Below are 26293 nucleotides of genomic sequence, written 5' to 3'. Positions count from 1 at the left end.
TATCCATTCATTCAAGTTCATAGTTTATGTGTGGATGATTCCATCATCCTACAACATTTTTACTTTCTCATCTTGCTAGATCATGTTTTTAATCATGATCTAGCAAGACTACATGGTGATTCACATCATTTCTACTAACAAACAATGATCAACAAGCATATCAACACTAAACAACATGATTCCTTCATAACTTTAGCTTATGTTCATGTTTCAAGTTCAAGTTTCTTAGTGTTCTTTAAGTTTATCATCAAGTAACCTACTTTAACCACTTAAACAACATGTAAAATGCAAGGATCTAAGTTCTTACCACTAGTTCAAGACTAGGGAAGTTCAAGTGAAGAAATGTGGTGGATAAAAGAAGATGAGAGTGGTCCTTCAACTTCCGAACACATCGAGCTTAGTTGTATGCACTTTAACACCTTTGGATCACTAGAGATTGGTTGAATGAAACTTGAAGGTGATGATGGTGGTGGTGGAGCTCTCGGCCGAGACCAAGAAGAGAGGAGAGGAGTGTGATGGTATTGATGAGTGAATGATGAAGTGAATGGTTATCTAGTGGTTTAAATAAACAACCTTCCAACATGTTGTTGTCCACTAGACTTAGTGTTCCCTTAGTACAAATCAAACTCAATAAACAAATGAAGAAAATCAAGGGTGGGATTCACCCTTGAAACCGTATGGTTGGGGGGTGGGGTGGTTTGATTGAGTTTCAACTATTTGGTTAGTGATCTAGTTTGAAGTCCAAAGTTAAGTTAGTGTTTTATGTGTGTGGTGTAATATATAGTGTGTTAGGGTGTTCGGGAACCCTAACTAGCTTGGAAAAATAAAAACAATGCTTCTAGCATTATTTTGGTGTTCTGGGAAATGTTCGGTTGTTCGGTTTGATACTGTTCCGTTAAAATGCTTAATTAATTCGTAATGTGTTCTATATATATATATATATATATATATATATATATATATATTTGTAACACTTTTAATTTTCAACACTCAGGAAAGCATACCGGACTACTTAGTAACTTTTCTGTACACTACTAGTATGTTAACAAGCACATGTAAGTATAACACAGAAATCAGAAAGCAGTTAAGTGATTCAGCACAGTCATCAAGCACTTTAATTATGATTAATAAATTGTACGGATACATGGAATTATGAGGGTTGTCACATTCTCCCCTTGTTAAGAAAATTTCGTCCCGAAATTTAGCACGTGGTTACTGAGGAAGCTAGTTATGTTGCGTTGGTTTCCTGGTTTTCCTGGGGTGTCACAGTGTCAATCCTCCCTACTACTCTGGTAACACACATCATCAGAAGGCTATGCATTATCGATCAAATGGAAATCGATTTTCTCATGCCAAGCCTTCTGATGGAGACTGGAATCTAGCAAAAAGGAACCATCAAAGGGTTTCAAACACAAATGGGTTCCAAAGCCAGCATATGGAGTCAAAAATCAAATCTGTAAAGAAAAATATTTCAAGCAAGAACACTGACTCTAAGGTTTGGAAGCCCACGGTTCTTGCTAGATCCCAGTCTCAGTGTTCACAACCGTCAACATCTACATCTTCACCTCAAACCTCAAATTCTATCAAAAATCATATGATTTTTCGTGAGGTTTCATATACAGATAGCAATGGTCAACTCAGGTCAACAATGGCCTGGGTTCCAGTTTCTAATTAATCTCGCTAAGTGTGTAGGAACGGCTATGGAGGGCGATCGTTAGACCTTGGTTTTTCGATAGTAGTTGTTCCAGACACGTGACAGAAGACTTATCCCAGTTGAATAACAAAAAAAAAATATTCGACGGTGGATTTGTCAACTTCGCGGGAGGGGAAACTGGAAGAATAACCATGAAGGGCACTGTCAGAAACAGGGTTCTCACCTTCTCTAACGTCCATTATGTCCCTGATCTGTAGCACAACCATTTAATCATATCTCAGATGTGCGACAAAGGGATGGAGATTCTCTTCACCAAAAGAAAATGTGTGACAACTCGAATTTCCAAGATTCCTACTTCGCATTTATTGCACGTTCATTTATTGTGTAGTTATTTATTTGCACAATTAGTTGCTATGGAACTGTAACGTTTTAATACAATGAATCGTGTTGTGTGATGGTGCACGGTTGTTTGTTAATTGTGAAAGACTTGTCAAATGCATAAACTTGGTGGTGAAACTGTGAAATTGTTTGAGATGGTGCATCATTGTAAAATATAATAATAGAGGGTGTAAAGAGTCATTAGTGAAACATAAATAATACTTAACCCTAAATCATTCATAAACCTCACCCAAAAATCCAAGCACGTACATTCACTTTCTCTGGCAATCATCATCACCATCATCATTGGCACAAGACATTCGGCACTTTTGATTTCACATTTCTCTAGAATCAACACAAGGTAATTGATTATCGATTGCTTGATTATTATCAATTCTTGAATCTTGTAATACTTGAAAACCCTAGTTTTTCTTATGCTATTCTTTGTTTAATTGATTCTGATTTATTGTGAAATGAGGATGATTAGTTGTATGCTTGATAGATTGTTCCTGTGATGATTGTTGTTGTTAAATATCGATTGATTGTTTTGATCCTGCACTGTGAAAATATGTAATTAGGGTTTTCTAGTCGTAAGAATGTAACTGTTGAACGAGGAAACGTAACTGCTTCAATTTCAAAGAACGAATGATTGAATTTTTAGTCAGAGTTTTGTTCTTGATGCTTGTCCGACTTTTATTTGGACATGTTTGTCCGAACTTTGATAGCAACACTTGTAGTCCGATGTTTTAAAAAAAACAACATGCATTGTCCGAACTTTGGTAAAGTAATGTATGGTCCGAGCTTTTAACATGCCACTATGTCCGACTTTTAACACATGAGGGGGGCCCGAGTTTTGTGACCACTCCCCATGTCCGACCTTTACCCCCACCCATGTTGTCCGAGTTTCAACCCCAAACCCCCATGGTCCGAGTTTTGTAGGGCATCTTGCCATTGTCCGAGTTTTACAAGAGGGCTCAAGGGTCCGAGTTTTGTGGTTGTGGGATTGTCCGAGTTTTAAAGGTGGATGGGTTGTCCGACTTTCATAGTGATGATGTAGTCCGACTTTTGTGTTAATGTGGGATCTGATCTTCTAATGCTCATCATATGTCCGAGTTTGTTTAATGTGGTTATGTCAGATCTGTTACTTGGGTGGTAGTGCCCGACCTTATACTTGAATATGAGACTTTGATTGTTATTTTATGTGAAGTCCGACCTTTCTAATTGTATACACACAAGGTCCGAACATTTGTTGTGTCATATAGTCGGGATTGGAATCACAATGCATGGTCGAGTTCTGTTAATTCAGTAAGCATGTCAAAGACAAGTTGATTAACCCTGTTAATTGTGAAACCTGTTTATTCAGTTAATGTATTGGTCCGGTTGAATGCTAACTCTGTCAAGTGCGTTAATAGTATGAAACATGTTAACTACCTGTTAATCTTGCCAAGCATAAATAGTGCGATTTTGACTAAACTGCATACGTGATATGTGATAACTGTTTAAACACACTTCGTGACATAAATGGCATGCGAACATGAACTGATTTAATACACGTGCACTATAGGACTTGACTGATTACCTGTGAGCGCATAACCTAACATACCGAGCAAACCAAGGTGAGTTCACACAGCCAAGGCATGGGGTTCCCAGGGTGGGAATGGGATTGATTTATTTATTTGTACTTCTCTAGATAATGGAACGTAGTGATATGATCCTCGAGTGAGGAAGGTGATTGGTTAAGATACTGCTAGACTAGTGATGCTTATAGAACTGATCTTCGCACACACGCCGGGATTGGCTGCGATAATATGACTGATCTTCGCACACATGCCAGGGTTGGCTGCGATAATATGACTAATCTTCGCACACATGCCTAGGAAGGCTGCGAACTATACACTAAAACTTCGCACAGGTGCCGGGTGGCCGCGATACAAACATACCTAGTCTAGAATACTTGAGAATTTTGCTTAATCTTCGCATACATGCCTGGAGGGCTGCGATACGAACTAATACGATACACGACTTAACGAACGAACATAGTACTACTCATACTATTACAATTACTGAACTTTACACTGTGAACTCGCTCAACTAGTTGTTAATCCTCTGTTACATGCCTTGCAGGTCGTTAGATACATGGAGCTTGCACAGGGGGGAGCAGGTCGTTGTGGGCTTGGATCGTGATTGTTTCATTAAACACTTATGACAATTCATACATTATTATTTATGTTGGGTTTATTTACATGCTTCCGCTACTTAAACAAAGTTTGGTTTTGAACATCAATCATGTCATGATGAATTACATTATCTACTTTTATTATTAATTGTTATGTTCGATATGATTGGTGGCTTGATCCTGGTCAGTCCCGCTCCCAAGCGGTGATACTCCGCAGGTGGATTTTGGGGGTGTGACAGATTGGTATCAGAGCCATTGGTTATAGAGAACTTGGTTTTAATATGGGGAAAACGTTTTTATTAAAACCAGACTATAACCAGAACAGTGCTCTCAACGATCCACAACGACGCTTCGCTCCACGTGCAAGACTCAACATAGTAGGTAATAAGGTTTATGTTTATTACCTGCTTGCTAGAACTGGATAGAACTTTGCTCGTAGTATGCTTAGATTACATTGCTCACTACTTGTTATTGCTTGAGGACACTCGTGTGCTTACACTCTTTTGTCATCGCACTATTCGCGAACCTCTCTCACTTACGCCACCTTTACTATGAAGATCATGTCTGGACGTGTTAACATGACTCAAGCCCAGTTGACGGCTCTCATTAACGAACAAGTTGCTGCGGCGCTTGCAGCCGCACAAGCAGGAGGTATAACCTGCTATTCCAAACCTATCCTAGGATGTTAGATCCTACTCTCGTGACCCAACTCTCGTGCTTAACCTTGACCTATCTTTCTCGCGCAACGGGTCAGAACGCACAGCAACCTGTCTGCACATTCAAGAACTTCATGGACTGTCGTCCAAGCACATTCAGTGGCACAGAAGGAGCAGTGGGACTACTCCATTGGTTTGGGAAGCTCGAGTCAGTATTCGAGATGTGTGAATGCCCTGAGGCTCGCAGGGTCAAGTACGCCACTGGTACTTTGGAAGGAATCGCGCTAACCTGGTGGAACGCGCAAGTACAAATACTAGGGTTGGCAGCTGCTAACGCCACCCCCTGGAACGAATTCAAAGAATGCATTAAAAGGGAATACTGCACGCGTGATGACATCCACAAGTTGGAAGTGGAGCTTTACCATTTGAAAATGACGGGGTCAGAAATTGAAGCTTATATGAAACGGTCGAACGAACTGGCCATCTTGTGTCCAACCATGGTGGACCCTCCAAGCAAGCGTATCGAATTGTACCTCAAGGGTCTAGCCTCAGAGATTCAGAGCCCTGCTACATCGGCTAACCTCGACAATATCCAAGACATTCAGGGTCTTGCTCATCGCCTCACGGATCAGGCAATGGAACAGAACAGGCTGCCTAGTTGTATCAGCGCTATTACTACCGCTACCACTTCTGCTACTCCCGCTACTCTAGTGACAACAAGCGGAAATGGGATGGGTATTCCAGCAAGGGTTCCGCTACCGTTCAGTCTCAAGCACAGCAGCAGCGCAAGAATAGTGATCACCAGAGCCGGGTCAGCCAACTTCTGGTGGTCAAGGGCAGGGTGGATATCAGGGAATTCACCCAATGTGTAACAAATGCAACAGACACCACGGTGGTTAGTGCAACGAGGGACGTTGCCAGAGGTGTCTCAAGATGGGCCAAGAAGCAAAGGATTCAGGAGCCCACGGCCTGCAAATCAGAATCGCCAGCAGCAACAACAAGCAGAAATCCTATGCAAAGAAAAGATTGTTCGCATTCCTCGTTCTGGCCAAGAACCTCTCGAAGTTCAAGGCGACAAGAGTGGTGCTGTGGTTGGCATCAACTCTTTCTTGAAGGCTCAGAAATGTTTGCGGAAGGGTCACACCGCAATTTTGGCTCTCGTTACTGACGCATCAACGAAAGAAAAGAAGTTGGAAGACCATCCAGTTGTACGCGACTTTCCTCAGGTGTTTCCTGAAGATTTACCTGGTCTACCGCCTCATCGTCAGGTCGAATTTCAAATCGAGCTCGCTCCAGGAGCAGCACCCATAGCTCGAGCACCGTATCGTTTAGCTCCAACTGAACTGGAAGAACTGTCAAAGCATCTACAAGAGCTCTTGGAAAAGGGCTTTATTCGTCCAAGCTCTTCGCCTTGGGGAGCTCCAGTGTTATTTGTGAAAAAGAAGGACGGTACCTTCAGGATGTGCATAGACTACCGGGAACTCAACAAGGTGACGGTGAAGAACCGTTATCCTCTTCCACGTATAGACGACTTATTCGACCAGCTGCAAGGGTTGTGCTACTACTCCAAGATAGACTTGAGGTCAGGTTACCATCAGCTGAGAGTCCAGGACGAGGACGTCTCCAAAACCGCATTCAGAACTCGCTACGGCCACTACGAGTCTCTTGTCATGCCGTTCGGGTTAACGAACGCGCCTGCCGTATTTATGGATCTTATGAACAGGGTGTGCAAACCCTATCTTGACAAGTTCGTCATTGTCTTCATCGACGACATTCTGATCTACTCCAAGAGTCAGGAGGAACACGAGCAGCACTTACGTCTCATCTTGGAACTTCTTCGAAAGGAACAATTGTACGCCAAGTTTTCTAAATGTGACTTCTGGCTTCGAGAAGTCCACTTTCTAGGCCATGTGGTGAACAGGGATGGGATCCATGTCGATCCATCCAAGGTAGATTCAATCAGGAACTGGCCTGCACCGCGTACACCAACAGAAATAGGCCAATTCTTGGGTTTGGCGGGATATTACAGACGATTCACCAAAGACTTTTCGAAGATCGCACCGCTGCTTACTATGCTGACACAGAAAGGTGTCACCTACCGTTGGCGAGATTCCCAGGAAACCGCTTTCCAATACTTGAAGGATAGACTATGCAGCGCACCTATTCTCTCATTGCCAGAGGGCACGGACGATTTCGTAGTATATTGTGACGCATCGATACAGGGGCTTGGTTGTGTATTGATGCAGCGTGATAAAGTTATTGCCTACGCTTCGCGGCAACTCAAAATTCATGAACGGAATTACACGACGCACGATTTAGAGCTGGGAGCTGTTGTTTTCGCGCTCAAGATATGGCGACACTACCTGTACGGTACCAGGTGCACTATTTACACCGATCACAGGAGTGTCGAGCATATCTTCAAGCAGAAGGAATTGAATATGCGTCAACAACGATGGGTCGAGCTACTTAATGATTATGAATACGCCATCAAGTACCATCCAGGCAAAGCCAATGTTGTGGCAGACGCTCTCAGTCGAAAGGATACTTTACCTAGGCGTGTACGAGCTTTGTAGCTCACTATTCAGTCTGATCTTCCTGCACAGATACGAAATGCTCAGGTGGAAGCATTGAAACCAGAAAACGTCAGGGCTGAAGCCTTACGCGGCTCAAGGCAACGATTAGAACAGAAGGAAGACGGCGCCTACTATGTAACAGGGCGTATTTGGGTACCACTATACGGCGGTTTACGAGAACTTGTGATGGACGAAGCTCATAAGTCTCGCTACTCGGTACATCCAGGGTTGGATAAAATGTACCACGACATCAGAACAACATACTGGTGGCCTAGCATGAAGGCCCACATTGCAACTTACGTCGGCAAATGTTTGACTTGTGCGAGAGTCAAGACAGAGTACCAGAAACCCTCAGGCCTACTGCAACAACCCAGGATACCACAGTGGAAATGGGAAGAAATTTCCATGGATTTTGTTACAGGCCCACCCAGATCTCAGCGTGGGAATGATACTATATGGGTGATCGTGGATCGACTCACCAAGTCTGCACACTTCCTGGCTATCAAGGAAACGGATAAGTTCTCCACTCTCGCAGACGTTTATCTTAAAGAAGTTGTTTCGAGGCACGGGGTGCCCACCTCCATCATTTCGGATCGGGATGCACGATTCACGTCAGAGCTATGGCAAGCGATGCACAAATCTTTTGGCTCACGATTAGACATGAGCACAGCATATCATCCTCAGACGGATGGGCAGTCTGAGCGAACGATCCAGACTCTTGAAGACATGCTTCGGGCATGTGTTATTGATTTCGGCAACGGCTGGGAAAAGCATCTCCCTTTGGTGGAGTTTACGTATAATAACAGTTATCACACCAGCATACAAGCCGCTCCATTCGAGGCATTGTACGGACGTAAATGCCGGTCACCTCTATGTTGGGCAGAGGTGGGGGATAGTCAGATCACGGGTCCAGAGATTGTAGTGGACGCCACGGAAAAGATTGCACAGATACGACAACGCATGGCGGCAGCGCGCGACCGTCAGAAAGCCTACGCGGACAAGCGTAGGAAGCCTTTGGAATTTCAGGTCGGGGACCGGGTTTTACTTAAAGTCTCACCCTGGAAGGGTGTGGTTCGTTTTGGCAAACGGGGCAAACTAAATCCGCGGTATGTCGGACCGTTCGAGATCATTGAGAAAATAGGCAAAGTGTCCTACAAGCTAAACCTACCAGCTGAACTCGGTGCAGTTCACAATGTATTTCACGTGTCGAATCTGAAGAAGTGCCTGTCAGATGAGACCCTCATAGTTCCTTTTAAGGAACTCACTATCGACGAGCGGTTGCAGTTCGTCGAGGAGCCAGTTGAAATCACGGACCGGGATGTTAAGGTCCTCAAAAACAAGAGAATCCCTCTTGTTCGAGTTCGTTGGAACTCCAAACGTGGCCCAGAGTACACCTGGGAACGCGAAGACCAGATGACAGAAAAGTACCCCCAGTTATTCGAAACCAATGCAACTACTACTGAGGCTGAAGCTCCTACTGCGGAATTTCGGGACTAAATTCCAAATCAACGGGGGGATGATGTGACACCCCAGGAAAACCAGTAAACGATACAACTTACCTAGCTTCCTCAGTAACCGCATGCTAAATTTCGGGACGAAATTTCTTTTAAGTTGGGGATGATGTGACAACTCGAATTTCCAAGATTCCTACTTCGCATTTATTGCACGTTCATTTATTGTGTAGTTATTTATTTGCACAATTAGTTGCTATGGAACTTTAACGTTTTAATACAATGAATCGTGTTGTGTGATGGTGCACGGTTGTTTGTTAATTGTGAAAGACTTGTCAAATGCATAAACTTGGTGGTGAAACTGTGAAATTGTTTGAGATGGTGCATCATTGTAAAATATAATAATAGAGGGTGTAAAGAGTCATTAGTGAAACATAAATAATACTTAACCCTAAATCATTCACTAAACCTCACACAAAAATCCAAGCACGTACATTCACTTTCTCTGGCAATCATCATCACCATCATCATTGGCACAAGACATTCAGCACTTTTGATTTCACATTTCTCTAGAATCAACACAAGGTAATTGATTATCGATTGCTTGATTATTATCAATTCTTATCTTGTAATACTTGAAAACCCTAGTTTTTCTTATGCTATTCTTTGTTTAATTGATTCTGATTTATTGTGAAATGAGGATGATTAGTTGTATGCTTGATAGATTGTTCCTGTGATGATTGTTGTTGTTAAATATCGATTGATTGTTTTGATCCTGCACTGTGAAAATATGTAATTAGGGTTTTCTAGTCGTAAGAATGTAACTGTTGAACGAGGAAACGTAACTGCTTCAATTTCAAAGAACGAATGATTGAATTGTTAGTCAGAGTTTTGTTCTTGATGCTTGTCCGACTTTTATTTGGACATGTTTGTCCGAACTTTGATAGCAACACTTGTAGTCCGATGTTTTTAAAAAAAAACAACATGCATTGTCCGAACTTTGGTAAAGTAATGTATGGTCCGAGCTTTTAACATGCCACTATGTCGGACTTTTAACACATGAGGGGGGTCCGAGTTTTGTGACCACTCCCCATGTCCGACCTTTACCCCCACCCATGTTGTCCGAGTTTCAACCCCAAACCCCCATGGTCCGAGTTTTGTAGGGCATCTTACCACTGTCCGAGTTTTACAAGAGGGCTCAAGGGTCCGAGTTTTGTGGTTGTGGGTTTGTCCGAGTTTTAAAGGTGGATGGGTTGTCCGACTTTCATAGTGATGATGTAGTCCGACTTTTGTGTTAATGTGGGATCTGATCTTCTAATGCTCATTATATGTCCGAGTTTGTTTAATGTGGTTATGTCAGATCTGTTACTTGGGTGGTAGTGCCCGACCTTATACTTGAATATGAGACTTTGATTGTTATTTTATGTGAAGTCCGACCTTTCTAATTGTATACACACAAGGTCCGAACATTTGTTGTGTCATATAGTCGGGATTGGAATCACAATGCATGGTCGAGTTCTGTTAATTCAGTAAGCATGTCAAAGACAAGTTGATTAACCCTGTTAATTGTTAAACCTGTTTATTCAGTTAATGTATTGGTCCGGTTGAATGCTAACTCTGTCAAGTGCGTTAATAGTATGAAACATGTTAACTGCCTGTTAATCTTGCCAAGCATAAATAGTGCGATTTTGACTAAACTGAATACGTGATATGTGATAACTGTTTAAACACACTTCGTGACATAAATGGCATGCGAACATGAACTGATTTAATACACGTGCACTATAGGACTTGACTGATTACCTGTGAGCGCATAACCTAACATACCGAGCAAACCAAGGTGAATTCACACAGCCAAGGCATGGGGTTCCCGGGGTGGGAATGGGATTGATTTATTTATTTTTACTTCTCTAGATAATGGAACGTAGTGATATGATCCTCGGGTGAGGAAGGTGATTGGTTAAGATACTGCTAGACTATTGATGCTTATAGAACTGATCTTCGCACACACGCCGGGATTGGCTGCGATAATATGACTGATCTTCGCACACATGCCAGGGTTGGCTGCGATAATATGACTAATCTTCGCACACATGCCTAGGAAGGCTGATAACTATACACTAAAACTTCGCACAGGTGCCGGGTGGCCGCGATACAAACATACCTAGTCTAGAATACTTGAGAATTTTCCTTAATCTTCGCATACATGCCTGGAGGGCTGCGATACGAACTAATACGATACACGACTTAACGAACGAACATAGTACTACTCATACTATTACAATTACTGAACTTTACACTGTGAACTCGCTCAACTAGTTGTTGATCCTCTGTTACATGCCTTGCAGGTCGTTAGATACATGGAGCTTGCATAGGGGGGAGCAGGTCGTTGTGGGCTTGGATCGTGATTCTTTCATTAAACACTTATGACAATTCATACATTATTATTTATGTTGGGTTTATTTACATGCTTCCGCTACTTAAACAAAGTTTGGTTTTGAACATCAATCATGTCGTGATGAATTACATTATCTACTTTTATTATTAATTGTTATGTTCGATATGATTGGTGGCTTGATCCTGGTCAGTCACGCTCCCAATCGGTGATACTCCGCAGGTGGATTTTGGGGGTGTGACAAAATGTGCTCTTGGAACGCGCTGGGTATTCAGATACAAACAAAATTACCCCAGCATGATCGTGAGGAACAAGGCATGATTGGCAGTTCAAGGTTTCAAACAAGTTTAAGGTCTGGATTATGATGAGGTATACGCACCGGTGGCACGTCTGGAGGCCATTGGTATTTTCGGATGATGAGAAAGAAGTTCGAAATGAGCTCGTTGGGAGAAGTGAAAATGTTTCTGGGCTTGCAAGTTCATCAAAACAGGGATATGAAGTGTACATCTGCTGGATGCCAATTCTTGGGGGACAGTCTCATCTCATGTCAGTGCAAGAAGCAGCAGCTCACATTTGCAGCGGAAGCAAAGTGCGTTATAGCATCTGCCACCTACTGCTCTCAGGTTCTTTGGATGCAACACTAGCTCAAGGATTTCGGTTTGACTTATCTAAACTCTACTACTTATTTTGATAATGATGCCGTTATCTAGATTATCAAAACACCGTTTTTCACTCTAAAACCAAGCACATTGATATCAAGGTGCGTTTTATTCGAGATTGCTATGACAGAGGATTGTTTAAACTTAAACAGATCCACATTGATGCTAATTCAGCAGATATTTTACAAAACATGTCAGCATCTCGAGATTCAATGTGCTTGTAGATCTTTTGAAAATGACGCGTTTCACCGACCGAGCGACAAAAAAAAAACCAGGTTTCTATACTAATGTTAATAAATAAGTAAATTTGCGCATAAAGTGTGATGCACAAATTTAGGGGGGAGATGGACATATATGTACATATGCATAGTTTGAGGGGGAGAAAAAAAACATATATGTAAGTATGCATAGTTTGAGGGAGAGAAAAGGTTGCTGGGAAGTGAAATGAATTTTCGTGCTAAAGAACTTGATTAACACATGTAAGGTTTCGAAGCTGAATAGGCTAGGATCCACTGTGATGTGTTGATAGGTCTACCGCTCGAAAAGCAAAAAGAAGCAATGTGATACAGACATAATGGACTTGACATCTCGTGGGTAACAGACCAACGGTGTATGATTTCATGGTCTTAAATCCTGCGTTGATAGATAGCCAACATCTGAGGTTTCGGGTCTTTATACTGATAAATCATCCGGGATATCAGGGTTGTCCCTCTGTTGCATCTAAACTATATGCAGACCTGGGCACAGTCAGGATATCTTGCTAAAAGAGCCACAAAATGGGCCAAAACCTGAAAACGGAAGAAATCTCAAAAAAAATGAGAATTGCGTGAGCTATCATAGCCAAATTCATACCACTTAAGGTATCTGTCTCACCCTCGTCAGAACTTCCTTGGTCTCTCTGCTGTGCGGAAGTACTGACCTGTTCACCAGGAAGTTTGGCGTTGAAAAATAAAAAGGATGATCTCAGTATACTCACCTGTTACGATGAACCGTTGTGCTTACCTTAATCGCGGGGGTATGCCTTGGAATGGGACACACAGATGTTTCAGTATAAATCTACCTAAAAGCGTATCACAAAGCAAAAAAATTGAAGTTTGAGCGGTGGATTTATGAAGACAAACATATCAACAATCGCATGGACAATTCCAAGTATGCGAAGAGCTGAAAAGTGTTCCTTAATCAGTTCGAAAAAGATTTGATCCCATGGCAGCTCCTCCTTATATTACCCCTTTTATTATTATTTTATTTTATTTTGTTAGTTTTCTGATTAAAAAAAACAAAAAAAAGGGTTGCTCGGTTGGTTGGATCGTTGATTTTGAAAAGGATGATTTCAGTCTTCAAAAGGTAATAGTTGGGGCCCACTATTTCGGATAAAACGAATCAGATCCGGCCATTGCTCTTGAATGTAATTCGGACCATTGTTCCGAGTTGGGGCTTGGCCGTTAGATCTCAAGCCCAATCCAAAACACTATGAATTGTCAATCATTTCTCTTTCAAGTTACATTTCGGACTAATCTCTTTTCTTAAGCATTTCGGATCCTCTCATTGTATTCCCGGACCACTTATTCGAATTACAAGGTTTCCAGATTCCTATACTTTTCAAACCAAAGCCTTTGAATGCATAGCTGCCGAAGAACATGACGTGCAACAGACACTTGCTGATGAGAAAGCTGAGATAGAAACAGAAGTTCTGGATTCAGACGAAGAAGAATCTGACGCCGACAGTGATGTGGAAGTGATTGTGTCTGAGAAAGTTGAGGAACCCGTTCAAGAATCAACGATTAATGACTGCTGAAAATTTACAAGCCCTACTTGAATCTTTGCAGGGTAGTGTCGGAAACCCTCCTTCCGTACCTATTCCTGAAATAGAAGTTCTTTGTGAAGACGATGCTGAACAAGCATCCAACAAGAAATGAAGAACCGAAACAGCTCCTTATGTTCATTTTCTAGCCCAAGCTCAGAACCATAGCCTACTATGCCCACTGATCCACAAGTCACTGCTGCTACTCAAGAAACAAGCACGCAAGATCTCGATTTTGATTTAAAATTCGATTTCGATCTCGATCTGCCTGAAACAACTCATTTGCAATTAGAAAGCTCAAGCGGCATCAGGTTCAATGTAGGAAGTTCCAGTGGTGCTGATTTCTCTGAGCATGATGAAGCAGCCATGCGCTTTGCAGCCAACAAAGTGAAATTTATAGACGAAAGAGATAGTGATGATGATACGGCTGTTGATGTAGCAAAGTTGCAGCGAAGAATGATTGTGTTAGAACAAGATGTTGCCCTAAAAGAAGCTCAAATCTCATCTTTGCAGGCTCAAATATCAAGCAAAGATCAGGCGATCGAAAAACTACAAAGTGATGTGGGTATGCTGATATCTTTTGAAAGCCAAGCTGAAAAAGAAGCTCGGGAACGTAATCAAGAATCGTTTGTTTGCTGATCCAGCTCCGTTGCCTGGTGGTCCTCCTAACGGATTCAGCAACTAATCCAGTAAACCTAGGGGGAGATTGTTAGGACCTATAGGTTTATGGATTAGTAGATTAATTGGTTAATGGACCAAGGCTTCTAGAATGTGGGGTATTAGAGTGGGCTTTAGGGAAATGGGCCTAGGGTTTAGGGGGAAACCCTCCCTATAAATAGTTAATGGAAATTAGGGGTTATGGTTGGTTCCTTGTTTTAGAAACTTGTATTAGACAAGCTCCTTGTATGCAAGTTTAAGCATTGAATCATTTGAATATTCAAATCTTCATAGTGTTCTTGATTATTTCTTGGAGATCATCAAGTTTGGATTCCGCCCATCCTTGGTGATTGTTTGATATCGTTGTTTGATCAGTATTTTCGGGACTTACAGAATGTGTACAAAATGTGAAGCGTGTGTACTAAATGAGTGTGTACTAAATGGTCTACCACATCAATACAGATATATGTTCATAAGTTGAAAGTGTATATGTTGGACAGTTGACTTTCTGGAAAGTCAACAATGTATGAATAACATGGTTAGACTTCCTAACACGATTATGAGATTAAGGAGATTATGTAATACGTGTTAGGTTATTTATTTAGCATACATAATAGTAAGTTGAATTTGCTTAAATTCATGTTAGTGCATGACTAACAAAAGTCAATGTATCATATGAGTTGGAAATGAATGCTAGTATGAATGAGCATGCGTGCTAACCATGTTGTGAATGTGATGACATGAAAGGATAGAGATCATCTCAATATGGGCTCAAGCATGGAAGCCTAATGGCTCGAGAAGAGGCAGTGAAGCAAACACGAACATGGTGACTCGAGGTAAGTGATTCCGGACTGTAACTCTATTCATGTTAATGAATATATATACTTATATATATGCATGATGTATGTGAATCACGAAAAGATGAGTACATATTAATGGAGTCAAGGTATTGAATGCAGTAATGGATCACATGTGGTTTAATCATCCTTAAATCCACATGATGGAAACAAGGGGGTCATAGTTAAGAAAGTGGCTTAGTAAGATATAGATTTCTTATGTTGAGGTAAGGAAATGAATGCTGGAATGATTTAGGGTCTTGGAATAATTCTAAGTTATGTTTTGGGAATCACAGGACTTGTTAATGGGACTTGAAACAGGAAAAAACTTAAAAATCTAATAGTGGATCAGAAGAGGGCATCGCCTACGGGGTAAAAACCTTGTAGCCAAAGGCCTAGCTGATGGCTTAAAGTTTTTCCCGTTTTTCTTCATTTTTTTGATCCCGAACCCCGTAGCTCCATTCTAAAGCCCCGTTAAGCTTCCTAAATGCACCCCAAACCTACCAAAGAGATTTTTGAGGTGCGGGTAAGGATGGAACCCGCATGTGAGCATGATGGTGACGAAATATGTATGTATGGGATCTAGTTATGTGTATGTTGCTAGGACGAGTATGTATTAATGCATTAGGATGTAAAACACACGTGGATGGATGGAACTTGTATGTATACATAGGTGTATGGAATTTATTGGCGTGTATGTGGACGAAAGATGAAACGTGTGTGTATAGATGTATGAAATATATATGTGAGTATATATATGAGACTTGTATGTGTGCATGTGTGTAATGGATTCATATGTATGTACGTTAATGGGTTTTGTATGCATGTAGGTATGTTTGTATGGGATTTGTTTGTGCGTATGTAAATGAGAATGGTATGTAAGTATGTTTTGGGATATCGTATGTAAGTATGTTTTGGGATTATATGTACGAATACATTTTAAATGTATTTAACTATGATGTCATGAAAATGGAAACGAAAACGCATGTACAATCAAGAGTGTGCTCTTGAAGGTTAAATGATGAAACTCAAGAATGTAATCATATGGATCAGTACTTGTCAAAGGGTTGATGTGGTCAATTGGTTCTGTAAAAGTTAATTTATACATTGTACATGTATTGTAGGGAGTCACACACTTTTCTAATAATAGGGGTGGATGGTGACTGCATGTTATACATGTTTTCCATGTGCGGTGCACTACAACCGAAGATCAAATCAAAGCGTGGATTATACGAGAGTGGGTCACGTAGTCTTATAGACACGTGTCATTTTAAACATAATGATGAACAAGTGAAGAATGTAATTCTCATAAAAGACTCATTTAAATGGTTTCCAAGTATGATAGAACGTTTATAAAGTAAATAATTTTACGGTTCGTATAACTGTTGCGTGTTTTGCAGTTAGTTTAGACGTTACACATTCAAGCTCCGATACCAATTGTAAGTCCTAAAGCACACATATCTTCAATACAATATTGAGTTAAACACATAGTATAGGCGGAATCTAGACTATGTGGTGACTCAAGAACAAGAACAATGTAACACCCCGAAAACGGGTTTTGTAATCAAACCCTGTTAATACTAAGAGACGGGTAAAATACCGTTAGTGGTAAAATGTAACCCGATGAATATTAGGACTTAAACAATAATCCTAATATTAAAATAAAAAGAGAATAAAAGCTTTTGAGAAAACAAAGCTTATAGGAAGCCCGAGTTAACGGGACTTAAAATAAAACAGGTTCTAACTCCTGGAAACCCACTAAGTTAACTAGGAATAATTAACCTAGTTAGTAAAGTGTAGTTAAGTGAAAACAATAAAGAAAAACAAGGACTAGTAAACCTTTTATAAAAAGTTGGAACTAAAGGGACCAAAGTTGGAACAAAAGAAACTTAAGTTTTATAAACAAAAATTAGACATAACACACACACTAGGTGGGTGTATGTCGTACGACCAGGAGGCTCTTTTGGAGCCAAAACCCTAACTCAAGCTAAATTCATTAAATTGGAGGTTGATTCTAGCCTCAAATCAATGCATGAACACAAATTCATGATCACCTAAGCATGGGGATCACAAGGTATGTTAAATTTTGACATTTGGTGATACTTTGAAATTATGATGAACAATCATAATCGAAATTCTGGAATGAATGTTGAATCTATGAGTGTTATTGTGATGAAATCCATGTTTAGGGACAACCCTAGTTAATAATTTGATAAACTAGTGTTGAAAAATAGAAATTTGATGATTACCCATATGTGTGCTAAGTGGCAAGATGAACACTTGAATTAGAGTGTTAAATTGATGAATATTGATGTTATGATACTAGTACTAGGTGTAGTTCATGAACACTAGACATGGAGGTTTGAATTTTGATGTTAACCTTGGTAAAAATAACTAGTTATGAACTAGTTTGTAAATGTGTAAAAGTATGCCCATTAGGTGTTTGATAAAATGCCTAAATGAATGCTAAAATGTGGAAATTTCAGGTGAAACACATATTTGAATTATATGACAAATTATGCGAAGTATGAACCGATAAGGATTCAAAGCATAAAGTTAATCTAGACTTAATTGTGTAAATGATCAAAGTAGTTAACTTTTGATAAGTTAAGTTAACTAATGAAGAAGTCGAATAGAAGTTTCGACATATAAAATAAGTGAGGTGGAATAGTCGTGATTTTTAATGACTAATTTAACCACCTCGTAAATGTTGACAATAGTTTGACGCCTAACGAGCTAGGTGGAGGCTTGGGAAAGAAGCGGTCAAACGAATCACGCGTGAGAAGAAAGGCGTATTCGGGATGCGAGGTAAGTCAAAGCTTACACCTTTTATTTAATATCTATTGGTTTTATAGATTATAAATAATCAAAGTCCCATTTGACTTATGATGTTTCGACCCGACATGCGCGGTTCGGGACAAAAGACAATAATGATAAACCATGTTGAATGGTTAAAAAGAGCTAATAAGGCCATTTAGTCATGCAATGACTAATAAATAATGAGTTTTGAATGATTTACCTTATAAGGTAAATCAATACAATTAATAAGGGTAAAACGGTAATGTGGTCACTCGTTGACGATAACCGTTAGTTTTGAAGGACACCTGTTGGCGTAAGATATAAAGGGGTCAAAATAATCAAGAAATAGATTTATAAGTAAATTGACCGTACGGTGTAAACCGGTACAAGTTATGTAGACGAGATGATAATAAATCCATCTCGCAATAGTAAACGGTCATTTAGACCAAACGGGTCAAAAGGTGAAAATATCACCCTTTGACAATATCGGCTAATGTTTTGTCGAGTTGCATGATTACAGGAATAAATATAGATTGAATGTTGACATCGATATTACTTAGCGGCTACTAAGACAAGGTATCAAAACGGGTCAATATATTGATTCGAGCCAGGTATGTATAATTAGTCAATTCATCATTTGAACTTGAAGTTCAATGAGGGCTAAACAAGTTAAAATGGACATTGGGTTATCTTTTAAGTAAACCGAATGATTTAAGTTATAGTCATTGTGTTTTGGAAACATAATGGCTATTTAAACAAGATCCTAGTTTAAAAGTGGAATTTTGGTCAATTACGACACTAAAAGTCTTTTGTTGTAAAGAAAGGATTTAAGATGACCGAAACGCCCTCGTAAGCTAAATCGAGCAAACAAATCTTAAGAGTTGTTTAAAAACAAGTTACATGATCAAGCGAATACTTTGAATAAGTATAAAAAGTGAAAGGGGTAAATCTTGGGTCAAATGACTCTATATGGGTCTTTGCCGTAAAATGATAGAACGAGGGATAAAACTCGGAATATAGATCTCCACATTAAATCCACCACAAATATAGTTGTGGTGGAAGATTACTTGGTAAGAAATGTGGAAATATAAAGCTAGATACAAATGAAAGCGAATCATGTTTAAAATATACTTAAATACCCTTAACGGGTCAAAATAAGCATATGAGCAAAAACAGGTTAAGAATGCGTAAGAAACGCGTGATTCGAACCTAATATGATAGTCAATATTGAAATGATGAAATTCATGAGTTTATAGATCAAATAAACATGTTTGTTTGATAAAAACATGAACGGGTCAAAACTTTGTAAAAAGGTATTAAGTAGAAGACTTAAAGGTCTGAAATTTTGTTACGCCGGATGTTGGATTTCAACTTCATAAGATGGAGAATTAAATTACGCACGCGTAGGAAAAAGAATCGGGTAAAACGGATTAAAAACGAGAGAGTTATGCTCGTTTCCGTGAAATCGGGTTACGCTGGGAATATGCAGCAACATAATAAGAACTTGCTGTCAAAAAGGGGGCTAGGTGGGGCGTCTAGCCCCTAGGTGGGGCGTCTAGCCCCTAGGTGGGGTGTCTAGCCCCCCTTGAATCCGAAAATTGTTTAATTTTGTTTGTTTGACCCACATAACTTGTTTAAACTTGTTATTTAACAATCAAAACTAACTTTTAAGTTGGTTTTGATCATAGGCGAATGTCAAGAGTGCCCAGATGAAGATCAAGCTCGATGAGGAACTGAACACGATAAAGTTAAAAGCTTCCGCACGATATTTTGTCGTAACTTTTAAACGACGAACTCAAATTCATTACGATGTATATAAACCTTCATTTGTAAAAGTTTAAATTAACCGTATTATTCAAAGTACATGTAATCATAATTACATGTTTATTTCCGTAAACTATACGAAAACCTTAAAATAATAACAAGGGCGTTACAAGTAAGATATTCTTTAGTGTATACGATTTCTATTAGCTTGTAGAATCGTCTAATACAAAGAAAATGATATACTAGAACCGCTAATGAACACCAACCCTAAACAAATGATAAACAATCAATATATATGGTATCTTAGTTCTTGTCCCACATGGCCTAAGAGTCCTATGGCCTAAACCCCTAACCCAAACCATGAACCTTGTTCACGGTTACACCCAACACCCGAGAACCAAGAACTTGGTATACCTCATTATTATTTGATACCTCAGCTCACATATATAGACCCTACATCAATGCGTACACTAAACCAGATTTTCATAAATGATTATTCCATCACAGGTTAAGTTTGTTGTAATTACAACAAACTCTAACATTTAAAGAATTTCCAAGAATGAACTAACAACATTTCATGTTGAAATGTTTTTGAGTACCAAACATCATTGTCGTATATTAGACTGATATCATCTAGGTATTATTTTCCTCTCTTATTAATTTAACGACCAACCTAAACAAAATAAAGAGCTTTAGTAGAACAATTGTCTCAAAATGTGTTGCAATTTTCCCAGGGTCGGCTCAAGCATTTTGGAGGCCTAAAGCAAAGTAAAAATCCGATGCCCTTTATTAGGTTGATGAAATCTGTTACTTCAAAAGTTTTTGTTGCACAAGTAACAAAAATCTTGAAAACAGTTGATTTTGATTATGTGAGGAAAGTGTTACATTTTATTTCTTTGTTTATTCAATATTAACTATTAAGTAGGCCTCATTTTTGTGTTGGATGAATCCTCATTTTTATTCACAAAAATCTGTTATACGGGTGTTGCTATAGAAACTCCCAACTCTTAAAGCTTCATGTCTGAGGCCAACAAGAAAAACCGATGCTTGGATTCGAACTAGGATCTGCATTGAGAGTACATTAATTTCCTACCAGCATACTACAACAACATTAATTGTTTAGGCAATCAAATTAAACATTAATACCCACATTAAATTTATATTTTTTATAGAGGTCCTAAATTGTTGGAGGCCTCAAGCCCTTGCTTCACTTAGATTGCCCTTGGGCCGACCCTGAATTTTCCACATACAAAACAGGGTTTAGAAGGAAGAATACTGTAAGTAAACAACTTACTAGGTGATTGTACCAACTTATTTAACAAGGTACAAACCCTGAGTATACTCATTGCTTCCGGTCTCCACCCTCAATCCAACAATCTAATACAAAATGTGTTACAAACACGCACGATACAACAATCTAATACAAAATGTGTTACAAACACGCACGATAGGGTATCGAATTTTCAATATGTTGTTGGCATCACGCACGATAGGCTATCATTTTTTCAATATGTTGTTGGCATCAGTCGCTAGATTAACAAGATCGCTAGATTAACAAGATGAAAACAAAACACTATTTAGCATAAGACGAGAGTGACAACATAAAATGTTAAAAGTCTACAACTTGTGGTGAGTATTAATTAAATTGAGTTATCAATCAATTTTAGAGGACGTTCAGCCACCATTCCCAACTCAAATGCTATCTTCGTATAATGCGGTGATAAAGTATTAAGTAGGGGTGTTCAAAAAAATCCGGATCCGAAACCGAATCCGAAATATCCGAAAATCCGAATCTGAAATATCTGAAATTTCGGATATCCGAAATCTCGGATATCCGAAAACCGGATAATCCGAGTTTTCGGATTCGGATTCGGATATGAATTTCAAAAATTTTGAATAATCCGATTATCCGATATCCGAAAACTAATTATTTTTTTATAAATATATATAGTATGTGAGCATTATATTTAGTTTGAAGTATTGTAAAAATTAGTAAAAAAGTAGTAAATAATTGTATTGGTGTGAATTTATGAATGTTTTTAGTTTTAAATGTTGGAAATTTGGAAAATCAAATATAAGTTTAGTTTTAATCTATACACGAAACAGATTTTTTGATTTTTTTTTATAAATTCGGATATCCGTTTGGATATCCGAATCCGTATCCGGAATTTCGGATATCCGGAATTTCGGATATCCGCAATTTTGGATATCCGAAAATCGGATATCCGAAATTTTGGATACGGATTCGGCCTTTCTATAACGAGCAACAAATTATATGTACTTCCCACTATTTTCAGTCAGGTGCCATGAAAACTTACGTTACACATCACCATCCAAATAACTAACATCACGAACCCCCCCCCCCCCCCAAAAAAAAAAAAAAACAATTGAACTTATGATTTTACAAAGCTCGAATATGCTTGAATCACTTTCATCAATAAATACCACTGATTCATATTGATCTCCTTGTTTGTATGTGTCTTTTATAAGTTATGAACTGGTTTTATTTAGATGTGTTTAAACCTCATGTGTGCAGGGGCGGACTTATGACCAAACATCGGGTTCCCAGAAACCCATTCGGTTTTTAATTTTTAGTGCAATTATATATAAGAAACTGAAAAGGAACCCATAAGTAATATATAAAGTGAACCCATAAACAAAAAAGCTTAAGTTGTCCACCGGTTAATCCGTGTTCTTCTTCCCTTGACACCCGGGTTCAAACCTTGTATTAGACAATTAATGAAATTTTGTTCCGTTTTTTTTTTCCCTAATTTCTTTCATTTTTTTCTTCAATGAAAAACCCATTTTAGGGGAACAAGTGCCGTTCATTACTTGACTTGCCACCCCTAAGATCCCGTTGATCTTCTCTTTTTGTTTCTTCAAGGACCTCCTGACCATTAAACAATGTGGGGAACAATGATGAATCCTCGCAGCCATCTTGCATACCATTGTTAAAAGCATCTTCAAGTTCTGCACTTGGAAACACAAATTTTCTTCCACGGGTCTAGGAATACGGCTTTGACAATCATATAGCATCTTTGAATTTGGTCGTTCGATATGGTTGTTTTATTATCCGGTCTTCTCCCAAATCTAAAGTTAGAGACGTCTGTGTTATCTATCAGGTTGTTTTTATTTTATTTGTCATACTTGTGTTATATTTAACTGATGACTTGAAGGAAGAATAACCTCAAGTTTATGTTTGGTTTATTGTTGCTTACATTTTAACATCCTTAACACATGTTGGATGGTCTACATTATCTCTATACATGTACATGTTACATATAACATCTGGTTATCAATTGCAGCACACGAGTTTCAAATTAATTAGGGGCTGCGTGACCTGCAGCTGCCCGTTTGGCTGTCAGTGTGCTGGTTGTAATCGCGATTTCGGAGGGCTTGATAGTTGGAAGTATTACTATTCTCGTACGCCATGTTTGGGGAAGGTTATACAGCAATGACGAAGAAGTTATCACAACAAGTTTCCGTAGAGAGTGTAATGCAACGTTTTCAAAAGATGAAAACTCATCATCGACAACTTTAGGTAGTTTTTTTTTTTAATTTGTAAAGACTACCGTATTTTATATCATGTGTTTATAACTTTCTAATGACGTTTTTCTTTTCATTATTGTATCGTATACTTTTACTATGTGATGAACCTAAGAACCTTACCCGATCCGAACTGTCGAACCGACCCGAAATTTTTTATGTTGTCATATGAAATTGGAGTATCTAAAAAAGTGAACCCAATGAAAAAAAATGTTGGATCCGCCACTGCATGTGTGAAATTGAATTGTATTAATACAATTTCTCTGCTAACACGTGATATAATTAAGGTGATTCATAAGAGTCCTTTTGCATACGATTTGGTATTTTAGTAGACATGTCATGTACTAAAAATGAATACGCAACCATCATATCACCTAACTTTTGCCTACAAACGAAATTTATTTATTGCTAGTATATAACAAACAATAAAATGTGCAAGAATAAATAAATTATATATATTTTACTATCGAATAACTAAAAGCATGTATTTGCCAATGTCCTTTTAGTGGCCCTCAAGAATCACATAATATCTAATTTAACTAATATTTGACAACAATAGTCGATAATTACAAATTATAACCACCTAAATCTTGACCACACTCTTGATTAAAATTTCCATATTTTGGAATAACTTTTGATTAAAGTGTTTTGTTTTACATTTATAATAAAAGCAAAAGTATAATTGTTTGTCCACCGATGTTTAATTTGACATTTGGCATAAAAAAACAAACACTTAGACCCTGTGTAATGGGGCGTTTTTTTTAAAAAAAATTCAAAAAAAACGCTTGAAAACGCCCATGTACCATTACATGGGGCGTTTTTTTAAGCAAAAAATCAAAAAATGCCCCTTTAGCGTTTTATAAACCACGCCCAACACCCTTTGCCTTTGTCCAATCAGATTTCATCCCCCTTGTCCTATCCAATAAGATTTTTTCTTTTTTTTTTCTTTTTTTTATTTAATGCCCCAATAATGCCCAATAATGCCCCATCCCCACTACACCCATTTTTCTAAAACGCCCAATAATGCCCCTTTGCTGACTGGACCGCCACGTGGCGTAAAATGCTCACACTTGGGGGCATTATTTTCCCCTTCCACTACACATGGTCTTAGAAAACAACAAAGAAATGAAGGAAAGGACATAATAGTAAGTTTCTCGAACCACCCAAAGTGCATTCATTTCTCATGTTGTCCTCTTCGCTCACAATCAAAACCTTGTGGATCTTTTAAACCCTTTTCTATTCCTTCATTCTCATCACAAATCACAATTCACCAAACATGATCAAGAGATCCATACCACATGATCTTGAAGAGGTGCATAACATGATGAAGATGAAGAAAAAGATCAAGATATCGGATCATGATCCGACATCTTTGCCGTCCAAGAGAACCGCTAACAGTGTAGCAGCGGTTCTGATGGACGAAAACTTGTTATTCGAGGTTTTAAAGCATGTGGATGCCCGGACGTTGGGTGCCGCCGCGTGCGTCAACACGCGGTGGCACCAAACCGCTCAGGACGAGCGGTTATGGGAGCTGATCTGCACCCGACACTGGGCTAACATCGGGTGCGGCAGCGATCAGCTCCGTATCGTTGTTCTAGCGCTTGGAGGCTTCCGATGTCTCCACTCGCATTACTTGTTGCCGTTATCTAAACCTTCCGCTTTGGTTGCATCCTCTTCCTCTTCTTCTACTGTCGCCGCGGCCACCTCCTCATCGGTGTGGCCGTGTCTGCCGCTACCGCCGCGCACGGTTACACCGACGAAACCTGCCGCGGCGGCGAAAACTCGTTGGGGAAAAGATGAGATCCAGCTCTCTCTATCTCTTCTCTCGATTCGTTACTTTGAAAAGTTGGGTTACAATAACCGTAACAAATGAATTCCAATGAATGAAAAGAGATGATGAATTAGTTGTTTGATTTTTTGGTTTTATATTATTGTTTGTAACTTTTGTAGTAAGAAATAGTTGATGGTGGTTAGACGGTGGCGATGAATGTTAAGTCCGGCGAACTTCCGGTTCTCCGCCACTATCAACGGCGGTATTTGGGGGTTGTCTTGTTGTGGGGGAAAAGAGGGCAGGTGGGAAAATGAGAAGGTGGGTGAGAGTTTTGTCGTATTCATTGTTGGCATTATGTATGAAAGCAAAATAGATATAAATGTTTCCACTACAGACAAAACAATTATTATTTTATTTAGTTTTTGTGAGTATATTAGTTTCTTTTAATATGTTTTAAGATTATTGTGGTTTAGTATTTAGTAATGTGTATCTTCAATTCAAAGTTTCTTTGAATCCGACAATGCTAAAAAAGTTTAATTAATACGTATGATACGACACTTTGATTGTTGGCATGGTTTAGTTTTTTGTTTGTTTCTTGGAAGGTATGAATTTTTCGCGAATGTCGGGAGGTGTAGCATACGTTGTGTTAAACGAATCCGTGCTAGAGAGTTCTCTCGCACAATAGATCCCCAATTTAAACCCCTCAATGAAAAACCCCTATCACCCAGACTTGAACTTGAGACCTGGATGAGAAAACTCACCCGAACACATCATAAATAGAACTTAAAAACTCGTGGACACAACTCTAGTACTAGTGATTGTTTTAATGAATATGATGATTAAAATATGATCACACACAACTAATACAGTTAATAAGAGTTTTTAAAAATTACGTTTCATATTTAATTACTTATAAAACTATTGATTTAAATATAATAAAAGGAAAATGTCACATAATAATAACTAAGTTTTAAAAGTGTTCTAATTAGGTCATCTGTATCGTTTTTGTCCCAAATAATTAAGTTAACATTCAAATCGAGTCATGTCCTTTTTGCTATGTGTTAAAAAAATGAAGCATAATATGTCGGGTTCGAATTATTTTAATATATGAAATTATATTTATTAAAAATAAAGACACTTTAATTACATTAAAAAAAGTTACAATTCACGTCATCAC

At 39.0% G+C, this 26293-nt stretch overlaps 1 protein-coding gene across 1 annotated transcript; it reads left to right on the top strand.

Moving 5' to 3' along the window:
* Positions 1–24501: 24501 nt before the first annotated feature.
* On the top strand, positions 24502–25573 carry LOC110913835 (F-box protein GID2). Its single transcript, XM_022158654.2, has one exon. The coding sequence runs from the start codon at positions 24622–24624 to the stop codon at positions 25216–25218; it is 597 nt and encodes a 198-aa protein (XP_022014346.1). The 5' UTR covers positions 24502–24621; the 3' UTR covers positions 25219–25573.
* Positions 25574–26293: the final 720 nt, after the last annotated feature.

This window comes from Helianthus annuus, chromosome 2 (genome assembly GCF_002127325.2).
Source record: "Helianthus annuus cultivar XRQ/B chromosome 2, HanXRQr2.0-SUNRISE, whole genome shotgun sequence".
In the NCBI taxonomy this organism is placed as follows: domain Eukaryota; kingdom Viridiplantae; phylum Streptophyta; class Magnoliopsida; order Asterales; family Asteraceae; genus Helianthus; species Helianthus annuus.
This window is presented reverse-complemented; position numbering and strand designations above follow the sequence as displayed.

Bases quoted from the DNA above. Each gene is read 5' to 3' on its own strand.
- LOC110913835 (XM_022158654.2), top strand. From the start codon at position 24,622: ATGATCAAGAGATCCATACCACATGATCTTGAAGAGGTGCATAACATG.